At 46.3% G+C, this 14,176-nt stretch overlaps 1 protein-coding gene across 1 annotated transcript in view; it reads left to right on the top strand.

The window, feature by feature from the left end:
* Positions 1 to 14,176, top strand: part of LOC116433335 (lachesin) — a 440,445-nt gene that overhangs the window by 13,728 nt on the left and 412,541 nt on the right. Inside the window, exon 3 of the mRNA XM_076364626.1 lies at positions 522 to 631. Coding sequence (XP_076220741.1) covers positions 559 to 631 — 73 coding nt within the window. The 5' untranslated portion in view covers positions 522 to 558. The remainder of the gene's footprint in view (positions 1 to 521; positions 632 to 14,176) is intronic.

Raw genomic sequence — 14,176 nt, 5'->3', positions numbered from 1 at the left:
ATGATATTAACCCTTTGCGCTCGGAAGCTTTTCACTGGAAATGTTCTCCCATTTCTAATGGAACAGAGACGACATTATTTCGAACGGACTAATTAGAAAACATACGTCAATTAAGAAGCCATTTCATATAAATATTTCACATATCGATGCATGATACACAACTCAATACTATATAACGCTTTGTAATTTTGTTATATCGAATCAAATGGTGACTGAGAGTCACCTCTCGAGTGCAAAGGGTTAAGCTTTGTGTGCATCAATACGTATGATATACAAATAAAATAACTATCCTTAATTGATGTATGTTTTCTGATTAATTAGTTCCAAAGATCGTCTATATCCCATCAAATGTTGCATATTTCTAGTGAAAACTTTCGAGTGCAAAGGATTAAGGTTCGCTCTGAATTTGCGAGTTTCTAATTATTATAAAGTATCAGAGGAATGAAATATATATTATCGAAGTGTTCCTGTTACTATATTCTTCGTTGTATTAAGAAGTCTCTTGCTTGGAATTGTTGCAGATAAGCTTCGAGGTTTAAGGCTCGGAACGGCGACAAAATGGCGGACAATCTGAGAAGAAGACGGTACCTCACCATCAGCATACTCCACATCATCACCATTATGTGCCAAGGTGAGTGGGTTCCTAGAGATAGTGGCGCAGACTACTTTTAATTCGGGTATACCTGAACCAGGGACGACAACGCTGTTAATTTTCCTCGCGAAGAGGGCGCACCCCTAATGAATTTTCGTTCAGGATCCCCGGTTCTCAACTGTTCTTCGGCTCGCCTCTGTATAAAACACAAAAGACGAGGCGTCCGTTGCGGGCGCATTGTAATTTACGTTTTAATTCCCCGCGGAAACGGCGAAATCTATTTCCATTTAAGGCGTCGCGTAAAAGAAAAGTATTTCGGGGTAATACTCGGGTTACGTCTATAGCGGCCGCCGCTAATGGCATTCACGTAATTATAAAGGAAACGTGTACCGACTACGAATAGCCCGGTAAATAATTATACGCCCGGGGAAGTAACGTTGGTTTATATCAAGTAAATTAGTATTATATTTCGATTAGATCCGCGGGCCAGACCTCGCTCGGAATTTAGCTCGCGCGGCGGCAACTTGAAGCGCCGAGCACGCGAACTATTTAAACGAACGTCTCCGTAGGGGCGAAAAAACGGTCGAACCAGCCGCGTCGGGGAACTACTGCTATTCCTCCGTCCGAAAAACAGGCCGGGGCCGCGAATGCCGCTATCAAATCGCGAAAACAATTACATTCCTTAACGAACGACGCGTCACGCGCGGCGTCCACTCGAAATTATTCCCGGCCGAACCATTCGCGCCATTAAATTTCTGGCTGACTTCCCCCGTGTCTTCGCGCGTTATTCAAATTTTCATTTTCGCCCGTACATTCGTTACAACCGAATCGTTTCCCTAATTAAATGGAATCCTTCATCCTTGAGAACATTAACATCCAAAACTTTCTACATTTTCCATATTTCGTTACATTTCGTTAAATTCCATTTCATAGAACTCATTCTGTCGCAGAATATTTCGTATCCCGAGACTTTAGGTTTTTCGATGTAGATTCTATCCGACTTCCGCTATTCGCCCATTAATGCGAAAATCGTTAATAACCCGAAACGTGTCGTCCACCGGTTGATCCGAACAGGCACGTAAAATAAAGTTGCGTGTCCACCCGACCGACGCCAGCAGTTTCGCCCGAGGCGAGCGGTTTTCGGATCTTAGGCGGAATTTCTGACACACCGCGGCCATTATCTATCATGCGAGTTGACGCTCCGGTCCCTCGTTAATTGCCGCCGCGAAGACTTTGCGTCCCGCCGTGCAAACACCGCCGGCCGGCCCTCCGCCGTATACATTATCCGCCGCTAAAAGAACGAATTCGTCTTATCGCTCGCTTCAGTTTAACCATTCAGCCAGCCGCTCGTTAAATGTAAAGCAGCTTAAATACCTACCGAAGAACGAGAACTTCCGTGGCCGCCCCCTTGCCCGATCCCGAGCGACACTTCACCGGCGATGCGCCGAAGTGCATTTTGCATTGCTTACGACGCGACACGGTTAACTTTTCTCATTAACGTGCCGGCGAAATCTATTCCGACGGAACCTTTGATTGCCGAGCTAAATTAGGGGGGCGCATCTCCGGGAAAATTGATTCGAGGCTTTAATCCTTGATCAAACTCGTCACACGTTTTCCCCTTACGCGACGAATTATTAATATTCCCCAACATTGTGTAAGTCTACTTCACTGGGAATTCTCGCGCATCGTTCAGATCTGGCCCGAAAGCAGCCCCTTATTTTAATTACACGATACGTGTACGTAATGATTAGTTCGACGTTGAGTTCAGTGGAAAATTAGCGATTCAAGAAATTTTAGTTCAATAATTATCAGCTGGGTTAAAATAAGTGTCAGTACTAGAATTCTAATTATAATAAATGTAGTCAGATTATCATTGATTTAAGGAGCTCCTTATCTCTCAGGCCTTCGTCGACGGTTTCCTCCGCCTCAGCAAAATTAAGCAAGATCTGCAAGACAGATATAGGGGCTCGCGAGAAAAATGCCTCGAGAAATTTTCTCTCGGATCAGGAATATAATAACTACTTCAACGATCTATAGATTCAATGTTTAACCACTCGCGCTGGAAAGACGTGCTGTGCGTGACGGTTTTGTTCCAAATTTGACATATTGTACGCGTCGATAGCCTTATTGGATTACATATTCCAGGTGGTTTTAATCAGTTAACTGTGTTTGACGAGTATACGCGTCATCTTAAAACTCTTAATGCTGCTAACTGTTTCAACGATGGATTATTTACTTCTTCGTTTTGCTTTAGTTTTTCTATTACTCTTTTTACTATTAGATTTTATTGCGCAATGAGAGATTTCTCAAATTAAATTCCACACTTAACTGGTTAAAATCTACCACTTTGTACAAGATCACTAATACACAAAATTAGTGTGCATATCTGTATATAATAGGTGAAGACGAAATTCTTCGCGCGAGATCCTGTCGAGTTTCTGAATTCGTCCACCGCAAGTTAACCCTCTCAGTCGCCAACTGAGTCTGACAATGTTCGACTCGTATCACTTTCATTATCTTCGTCTACTCATCACTTCTGCATTGACCTATAAAATATTACCGTATTTTCATAAAAATACTGATTCCCAAATATTCATTCACGCACACACACACCGTGTACATTGTATAAGATACGAAGCCCTGAAAAGGTCTTTATGGGTCCCTTGAAGGTTAATCCCTTTCACAGCGTGGCCGAGTAATTCCTCGGATTTGATACATTTCCCTAACGATAGAGCCCGGCGACGTATCCGCGCGGGATGTCCCTTTTTTCTGAATACGCCGGCTGAATAGGACACCCCCATCAATCATCCAATTTCTCCAGTTGCCGCCCCTTAATGCCGGGGCCAACTTATCGCGCGGCACATTTCTAAGGACCATGCAAATCCCGGGGCGAATAAACATCGCGCGCCCGTAACCGCCGGTTTACCGGGCGATCGGTGTGTAAGTAACCCGGCCCGAAGAACCCACGGGGTTATCAGCGGCCGCTGATAAAACATATTGTGTTAGCGGCGGCGGGCGTTAATCAATTTTCCATTCAACGTGCAATATCTTCACCGTGATATCGGCCGGCTCAATGGGGCGAAGCCGGCGCGAGCGGGTCTTAAGGTCGCGGCAGGCAGCTTTGGAACTCGTAATTATCGCTAAATAAGAAAACCACCCCGAGACTGAACAAGACGTATGAACGGTGGCTGACTCGTCGCTCGCGTGCGAGTGATAGAGCTCCTTCTGTGGATTTAACCCCTTGCCATACCATTTAACCGGGCAAAACCCGTGCCATAATTATACCGATATCTCAATTGTGTTGTCACCTTGAGTCAGACTCGTGATATTTATGTTTGATTCGAAATTGTTATCACGAGCTCGTTAAAGTACGGCAAGGGGTTAACCCTTCGCACTCGGAAGTTTCTCGTTAGAAATATTTTAACGTCTTCCGATGAGATAGAGGGTATTTTGTGGAACTAACTCGAGGAGAAATCACTTACATCGAGGGATAAAGTTGTTTTGTTTGAATATTTCTGAAGTTGATGTATTGTGCAAAGTTTAATATTAACCCCTTGCACTTCAGAGGTGACTCTCAGTCACCACATGATTTCACACTGTAAAACTATAAAATTTGATATTTAATATTATACCTTACATAACGCATCAATTTGAGAAATACTGAAATAAAATAGGTTTATTCTTTAATGTACGTATGATTTCTTCGTCCGTTAGTTTCACAAAATATCGTCTTTATCTCAGCAGAAAATGTTCAAATATTTCTAGTGAGAAACTTTCGAGTGCAAAGGTTTAAGTATCAAATTTTATAATTTTACTGTATGAAAGCAATTGGTGAGTGAGTTTCTTATTGATTTATCGAAGGAATTGAAGGGTTTTCGCTCTATAAAACGCAAGAACGCGAAGAGAGCAATTGCTATGGGGAATCGTTATCCTTTATTGGGCTTCGAATGCATCGATATGAAATATAATAAAACAGCCCCGTCTCTTAATTTATGAATGTTCTATTAAGTCATGTACATCTCCATCTTACCGGAAAATGAATTTCTAGAAAGAACAGTGCAAAGTGTTCATTCCAGTTTCATTAAGAACATCGCTTCGTCGGAATTGAGGAATCTTCTTCCTCCTTTTTATTACGCTATACACGTTACAATTAATATTTCCATAATACCGTCATTATCTCAGTGAAATCATCCCCTCGCAGTGGGTGTCCTCCAGCAATTCGATCACAGCATTCATAACAAGGTAGATAATAACCGTATCCCCTGGAGTGTCTCACGCGCCACTGGAAAGCGGACTACAGTGCCGAACAAACACACAATTAAGCGCAGCAAACAACCGACAGCGTCGCAACTCACGTCTTTTTCAACCGGCGGTGGTTTAAATATTCCTCCCCTTCGTGGTCAATTCATTAAGGGCAGGCTGAGCTCGCGGGCTGACCCAGTAACACCCTTAAAAATCGACGCGTAACGCCGTCAGCGGTTTCCGGCGCGAGGGCGTGCCGCGTAATCTCGGATCGCTTTGAGGCACTAATTTAAATACATATTAATACAACGCGTATGCAATATCCGTCGTTGAGTCAGGTAGAAGGAGGCGCGGAAGCGAGCAGACAGGAAGACAGGCAGGCAGCAGGCAAGCAGGCAGGTAGGCAGGCAGGCGAGCGAGCGAGCGAGCGAGCGAGCGAGCAGGCAACATGTGCATCAGAACCGCAGACTTTGTCGGTGCCGGCGGGAACCGACTTTGCGTGCCAGCCAATCAACATACCCGGCTATGCATACGAACGAACCCGTCGACGGCTCCCGACCCGAACAAATTTCCGTCGAACGAACCCCGCTCGCGACGCGCGGCGACGACGACGTCGGTTTATCGGCTGCTACCAAGCCTCGCGTTCGAACTGGATCGCGTGGCAGTCACCGACCCTCATTGATTCCGCCGCGACTACCGGGCAAATTGTTTCACACGGCACCTGGGAACCGGTTGTACGGATTCCGCGGAGAGGAGTGGCTTGAGTCCGCTGGAAAAGGGTGTTCCTCGGTGTCTCGCGATCGAAACCTCGCCGCTCGCAGCATCTAGGCTGTGATTCTTTCGAAGATTGCGGCGCTGGGTGGATCCGTTGATAGATTTGTGGAGACGATTGTAGCTCGATTTAGATTCTATGCTAAGTGGGTAGGTGAATGTGTAAATTTGATGTTTAACTTGACAGATTTGTGGATACCATTGTAGGTCGATGGATTTAGATTCGATGCTAAGTAAATAGGTGGATATGTAAATTTGATTTTTAACTTGACAGATTTGTGGATACTATTGTAGCTCGATGGATTTATAGATTTGATTGTAAGTGAGTAGGTGGATATGTAAATTTTATTTTTAACTTGATAGATTTGTAGGTATGATTGAAGGCTGATAGATTTATAGATTTCATTTTAAGTGAGTAGGTGGATATGTAAATTTGATCTTTAACTTGATAGATTTGTAGGTACAATTGTAGGTTGATGGATTTACAGATTTGATTTTGAGTAGGCGGATTTGTAAATTTAATTCTTAACTTGATAGCTTCGTAGGTTTCAGTTTAACCGATAGATTTATTTCGCACTAGCCTCGGGATGTCGGTGAATCGATTGACACGGATTTTCTACGTTTTGTAGCTTCGAGAGGAGATTGTTTACGAACGGTAGTTAAGTTAGGTAACGGCTATTTGAGAGGTACGCGGTAGCTGATCAGAGTATTGAATCTTTCGCGGTTAATGCGTTAAGAAAATGGCCAGCCGAATGGCGATGCTGCGAGAGTTCAATCGAACTTGGACCGTAACGCTCCCCCGCAGGAAATTTCGATCGTCCAGGTTATTGCACGTTATTCGGAGGAGCATATGTTGGAACAAGGAAACTCGTTTCACAGGGGCGGAAGTTTAAACAGAAAATCTCGGCGCGTATAATGGGGAGGCCCGAAGAGGGGCGTTAAAGCCGCAGACTGTGCGTCGCCGTTCGTGAATGCCGAATCGGCAGGGAATGTGCCAGAATAAAGCGTTCTGGAATCCGACGATACACAGTGTTTGCGGTTTCAATATTCCATAGGTATCGGTTCACTCGCGAGTGACATGCGGGAGGCCGTGAACTTCTTCGTTCGTGGAATCCCGATGGATTCGAAAGATTCCATTTAGATTTCGAGGATTTCATAGCTGTTTCGAAGAATTATTCTTCACCATCGAAATGAAACAAGCAGATTTCAATACTTTCTTTAATGCGATCAACCTCAGATTTCTTAATCTCCACGTAATTCTCTCTCGAAGAGACTACCAGAAGTTACATTTCCAACCATCTATCAATCACATTCACTACTCGCCTCTCAATCATCTCCGCTTCTCGCGAAGAGAAGAAAACTCGAATAATCAATAGCCTATCACGGTAAGCCCTCGGATTCCGCGACGCGAGTCACCCAAGCTCGCGGCGGCCGACGTTTTAAGGAGATTCCTCCGGCCGCGGCACGGCGGTCCAGGAAATATGAAATGCTCCTTATTTCGTTCCCTTATTTACCCCATTTGTTCTAACAAAGGATGCTCTCGCAGCGGTACAAGGGCAGCAGCGGCGGGAGAGCCGGCGCAAGGCCAGCAACAAGATTCCCGGCCGCAATTTGTGTTTTCCTACGGTATTGAATTCTCCGCTCCGGAGAACGCGGAAGTCCATGTATTCCCGGCGAAAGGGGATCCCTCCCGGCATTCTCCCCGGGCGCCATTACGCCGCTCGCGAGGCGTCGATCAAAAACACCGCGCGGCGACGACGATTCTCGCGTTCTCTCACGCGAAGGATCTCCCGGATCCACGATATCTCGCTCGATTTCGCTAAGTATCGTCGCTATCGTCGCGGGGGAGGGCAGGGGAGCGGGAAAAACCGACGGAGAGAGAACGAGCGGCGGAGAGGGGTGTTCCATGCAGGAGCGAAATAGGGGCAGGCCGTGCTTACGTCTTTCCCGCCGTCGTTCCGGCGAATGGAAAAACTTCTGGTATTCCCCTGGTCGGCGGCGAGATCGTAGATTCTTGATGTAGCCTTTGTGCCGGTGGAAAGAGAAATAGCGAGAGGAAAACGCGGAGAAATCCTTTGGAAAAAGAACCAGCCTCACCTGCCGCTGCTCGCTCGGCGCCGTGGGTCGCGCAGCTTCTCGCGTTAAAAACTTTCTCTTTTCCCTCGGCTTGGTCACGTTTCCCCGACCCCTGCCCTCCTCTCTGCCCCTTCGTGCCGGCGCTTTCGTCGCGACCCCGTCGCCCGTGTAAACGCGAAGACATATTTAAGATGTTATCCATGGCCGAGCCCGGCCGCATTCAAACTTAAGACGTTAAATGTACATTAGTGCCGTTACACGACCCTGCTCCGCCACTTAACTCGCGAACCGTGCAGTGCGTCTTGCACTTTTCTACCGCGACCCCTCCGAGCACCCCTTTTAGCGCGCGGACAATGGGGGATGCATCTGCGAGGAGAACGAGGGCTCCCGGCTCGTGTGAAAGATGCGCGTGCCCTTGAATTCCGTTAGCAACCGTCGGCTCACCTGAGTCGCGAGCTGGAGAGCTTGGCTTCCTTTTAGCTGGGAATTCTAGGGGTCGGTGGGATTGAATATGCGTGACCAGGTTATGCGACGAACAATGTTATACTGTATTATGTTGTACAGTGCAGGGCTATAAAAACTATAATTTAGGTCAGCAAACGGTATTCTGTCTACAAGGATTTATCCCGTAGACTCAAATAGATTGAATGGTGATTTCGATGGAACTGGGCTACAATTAACCCTTTGCACTCGAGAATATTTTTCGCAACAAGTATTCCTTATTTTCTGATGAAATATCAATGGTATTTTTACAATTAATATAAAGAAATACCTTGCATAAATTGAGTGGCGAAACTATTTTATTTCGATGTTCCATGTGTTGGTAGATTATAGAAAATTTAATATTGAACTTTAAATTTTATAATTTCGTTGGGTTAAATCGAATGGCGAGTGGAAGGCTCGAGTGCGAAGGGTTGAAACGACAGTTTCAATGGGACAAGGTCTCCGAAGAATGTTATTACTACAGTGTTTACTATTATTATACAATTATTTACTGTTATCTATATTCGAATCAATCGTTTCAAGCTCCACGCGAGTCGCATTCGTTCAAAAGCACAAGAAACATCGAATCTTACGGTCCAACTGTAAAACAAGTTAGAAATGTGGTACTCGAGCTGCAACCGAAACGAAACGCGTTACCCATTCCAAGTGTGACGGAAACGTACACGATTCATCGCGGACCCGCTGCAAAAGTTCCGTCAAAGCGGCACACTCGGCAAGACAAACATTAAGACCTCGAAAACACGGGATTCCCCTTCCCTTTGTACGTTTACCCGATACCGCACGCAGCTCCAGAACGTCGGCAGCATTCGAACCTCGGAATTCCTCGGCGCGGAGTTTACGCGAAACCGGGTCGCGTGCCTGTGAATGCCGTTCACACGTGCCCGATCGTCTAGCGGCGGGCGGCATGACGATCTGAATTCGCGGCGACGAGGAGCGTGCATTATGCGCCGGCTGGAGAGCGTGGCCCGACGCCGACGCGGAAAATATAAAGCGATTCGCGGCGCTCGACGGCCGCCGCGCGGGGAAGTCGGTTTGATAACCGTGAAAGCGAACGAATATCATCGAGCGTCGAGCGCACTCGTGCCGGGAAAAAAGCCACTCGTTAGAATGGCCGTTTTACGCGTCTATTTATCATGCCGGCCGCGCGATCACGCTCTATGCGCACTGCATTAACGAAACCGCCGCCACCGCATTCCCGGCCCGTTACATCGGCCCGGATTGATTTTTATTTATGCAACAGCCGCCGCGCCGTTCATTACGCTCGATCGCGGTCGCGGGACGCTCGACGCGTCACGACGCGGCCGTCATTTCAAATGATCCGCGGCCGTTCCGCGCCTCCCCGCGGAAGAAATCGCGGGATTCCGAACGGTCCGCGCTGATATTTCACCGCGCGGCGAGTTTCTAATTACCTTAATTAATTGCACAATGCTCTGTAAACGTTATCGAATATTATACGCGCCCGGAACGCGACTACAGCGGCCGGCGAGCGCAATTTCCGAATTTCTGTTTACGTGCGGGTAAAGTGCAGGGGGGGTGGAGTTAAGAATTTCATTCGCGACCGCGGTTGCGGACTTTGTATTTGGCGGTTGGGAATTTTAATTGATTGTAAATATACGAACGCGGTATAGTAATGTAGCTTTCATTATGCAGATTCTGGTATAGTCGTGGTTCGATATGAAATTATGTAGCGACGTTTGAAGTAACTATTAATTGCATTGGATAGTAACGTAGAGTGGTATTCTATCTAACAAACTGGAAATCGACGGTAATGCTATACACTTAATCGATCGATGTTCTAATCGAACAAATCGCATCTCTGTTGCCATTCCTGTTTTCACGAAACTATAACGCTTCTATATTTCCCCCGTTCATCGATTAGACGTCGTACCTCGAAAAAGCTGGACGCGAGATGATGCGGGGGCAGGTGATGCTGCGGGGGCGGGCGGATCGAAGCAAGAAACGTCCGAGCGGTAGTTTTCTTCCAGGACGAACACGTACGACGATCGTTCTTTCGACGATTGCACGCGACCGCTAACGAGCCTGTGTCTTTTTAGCGCAGCGGATCGACGGCGTACCGGGGCGGAAAGCCCGGGAAAACCCGGCTCATCCTTTGAACAAACAAAGGAAAAGTATAGCTGGTCGTTACGTACACCCCCATAATCGGGGGACGTGAAACTTTGAGGCGGGACATTGGTAGTCGCAGCGCGCGGCCCGCGGAAACGAAAACGAGAAGAAATTGTGTTTAGCTTCTGATAAGCCATCGCGTTTTATCGAATAAACCGTTCGCGGAGACGGCGCGCAACAATATCGGCTCTCTCTCCCCGCGGCAAATAGAATCTGTCGGATCGTTTCCGCGTTATACCCTCGGCCGCGATACAGCCGGGGGCGGGGGCGGATCTTTGCAAAGCCTTCGTTTCTCATTGACTCGGGCGGACAACGCAATTACGGCGAAGCGTCGCGTCGCGTCGCGTCGCGTCGCGGCCAGAGGAGGATCGGTACCGGCGAGAGCAATTCCAGTGCCATCTTTCTTCCCGAAGACGGCGCGCCCGGGAAATCATCTAAATTATCTTCGGAAAGTCGATTCTTCTCGCGAAAGCCGGTCGAGGAGAAGACAGAGGAACTGGGTTAAAACCATTAACCGGCGACTATGGGATCAGAATGCATTTCCCGCTTCGAGAGGGGGATGGGGGCTTAATTACCCTGCTCCGAGCGATAGTCATGCATTAGCATCGTTCACCCTTTCGGCGTTCTTCGGCCTTTATTCTTATCGATTCCGTTGCCGAAGGTAGAAACGACGGTTCGCGTTTTAATTGCTTGAAGATGAGCGTGTCGTATTTAGTGAATAAAATGTTTAATATTCATGTCAGTATTATTTAATATTCTTCAGTGAATTTCGTATAATTTCATCTTGTGTCGGAAATTGTTGGATTATGATTTAATAAATGAATCGTTGCTCGAGTTGGCGTATTAACGGGTTTCTTTGAGTTTTGTCGAAAATTTGATGGAACTGTTCGAAGTTGGAAATTGGGTTTCGTCGAACGTTGAACTTCCCGAATTTTTTCGACGAAGCGATCATCTCGGGTGAAACTATTTCTTCCGGAGACTTTGTCCCGAGAAGGGTTAAACGCGAGAAATTCGAAGGAAAAATGGCGAGACGTTATCGTTTCTCCTCACGCGCGTACACATCTGTGTCGATACACCTGGGAAATGGGATCCGAGACGGCCACGTGACGCGGGAGTGAGCAAACACCATAATATCGGTGGTTACTCGAGTCGTAAATGGTTATCGGTGCGCTCGAGCGTATCAGTCGGGTCCACTGACAACGCCAAGAATTCCCACAATCGCACGGTCACGAGTGAGTCGTGATATCCTTTTACGATAAGTTAACTTTAATCATCGTTAACACCAATTTCGGATAGAATATATCACAGGTAGGATAACAATTGAATTGCATTCAAAATAATTCACCTTCGTTCATCACTCGAGATTAAATCCTGTGCATTGATAACATTTGCGATTTCCAATTAACATTATTTCTCTATCTATTAAAGATCTATAGAAAATTCGATCAAAATCAATCGAAAAATAATAAGAATATGCTACAAAAGAACAAAACCTATAAATACAAATAAAATAAAGAATAAAAGAATAAGGATAATAATAGTTAATAAATGTCTTCACAGATTAAAAGCGAAAGGGAAAATAATTCCATAAATTATAGTAGAAACTACCCTAAAATTCTTCGATTTTCCACACATCCAAATTCTGTACTAACAAGGAAAGTAAAAGATCGAAGGAATGTTACAGCATTCCTAATTTCCGCTAGGAATACTGTATGAGAAAGAGAATTTTATTTGAAACAGTATAATTATTTCATGACAACTCACAATAAGACAATCCACAAATCAAACAACGCACTATTTATACACTCAGATGCTCTCGTCTCACTCGCTCACTTTCTAGAACATTCTTTCATTACCATTAACTTCACATATATTTGGAATATTCTAGCTTCATAAAAAACGAACATTATCAACATAAAAGTCAATATAGAGAAAGTCAATATAGTCCAGAATATTCCGCGCACAGTCGCGTCATCTATTACACACATTCAAATCCATCCATTCCCACAATATAAAAATTAGTTGCAGTTGCTAGATTACAAAACAACGTGGAGTGGCAAGGGTTAAGCCGAGTCCACGCAACAGTGGCACGCTCAGTTCTCGCGACGGTATTTCCGTCAGCGCCCAATCGTCCGAATATGTATATCTTTACCGTGGCAGGACGGCGTGAGATACATATGGAATCACATATGTGGACAGACATGCATACTTCATGAAAGAGTAACTTGCAGCCGGCATTCGGGACGCGTGTACCGAGCCGGGGACGCCTTTGCAAACTCGATTCGATGAGAACGACGGCGGTGGCTTCTCGCGGCCCGTTTAATGGTATTTCCGTGCTCCCGCGGAAAAGAGAAATATGAAATTTCGGGACGGGAATTCATATATACGCGGCGTCGTATTCTTAGAGACAGCCGGGGGCAACGAATGCTCAGCTGGCCCACTTCCCGAATAATCCAACCGGCCGTTTTCCGCTCCTTAATAAAGTGCCGACCAATCGCGACTCTATAATTTACTATAAATTGAGAACAATACACCGTTTGAGAATCAAAAGGTCTCTTATTCTTGTATCTAGACTACAAGTTTATGTTACAGTTCCATCTCAAGTATTTTAGAAACTTTCTTAATAGCGACTCGTCTCTAATTTACTATAAAACGAGAACGATACACCGTTTGAGAACCAAAAGATCTCTTATTCTCGTATGGACTACAAGTTTATGTTACAGTTCCATGGCAAGTATTTTCAAAACTTCATTAATAGCTCCTTAAAACGTCAATTATCGTTGTTCCACAAGCTCACGAAGCTCATTCCACATTCAGTCCCACTCGCTTCATTTTTGCTTCTTCGTTTCGCTGTCTCCCCGCAACGAATTCTCCGTTCCATTCTCATCGCGTCTTCGAGTGACGTTTCTGGGGAATCCTGTTTCACTTCTCCCGAACACCGACTCTTTAAACCCACCCTTATCCGATTTCATTTTCGCGTTTCCGTTATCTTCGGCGCATCGCCGAAATTACAGCTTTCAGAAGTTCGACGCGACAAACGCTCGAAGTGGACACCGGGGAGCTTCGAGCGTGGCAAAGAACTTCGACTAATTGCCCTCCAAACATCGGCTAGAATTGTACACCGCGGATGAAGATACTCGGGGCGGAAATTAGTTTGCAAGTCGATTAGAATACAAACAGCTGTTACGCGTTCCAACGTCATTTTCAAACTCGCCGAGCCCGTTATCGACGGAACGACGATTCTTCCCGGGCGGTTCGAGGGACAAAGCGGGCCGTTCAGCGCGGCCCGGCCGCGTTTTCCACCCTTATTACCGGACACGATAAAAATTTAAATAACAGCGGGTCGCGCGGGCATTCATCGTCACTATCGCGGCGCGCAAATACGTTCGCGGAACCGGGAGACGCGGCGGTGGTCAAACATTACCGGGTATCTCGGGCTCGATCGGGAAACGGCCGGCAAAAATTACGCGCGCCCGCGCGTTCGTGTTTGCTCGGCGAGGGAAGAAATTCCTGAAGAGCGAGCACACCCGGTGGAAATTACATTTCGAGTTGTTCGTGCGATGTAGGAGCTCGGACCTGCTCGAAGTAATGAAATAAAGGCGGCACCCTTGAACCGGGGAAGGCGGTGCGTTTCAAAAGAAATAAAGCACGGCCAAGAAACGGGGTTCGGGACGGGCAAATATTTACGAGCAACAACGCAAATAGGAATCTGTTTCACCCGCGGCGTCGTTGCGGCCTTTAGCGTACGTGACGCGGGGTCGGCTGCTGTAAAAACGTCCGGCAGCGTTGCGAGATGGGTTCCGCGGACTGTTGTAAAGAGTCGTGTCACGACGACCGCAACGTGATTCTACATATTTCGTTTGATGA

The sequence above is a fragment of the Nomia melanderi genome, chromosome 2 (assembly GCF_051020985.1).
Source record: "Nomia melanderi isolate GNS246 chromosome 2, iyNomMela1, whole genome shotgun sequence".
Lineage (NCBI taxonomy): Eukaryota > Metazoa > Arthropoda > Insecta > Hymenoptera > Halictidae > Nomia > Nomia melanderi.
Note: the sequence above shows the minus strand (reverse complement) of the source record. Positions and strands in the feature narration are given on the sequence as shown.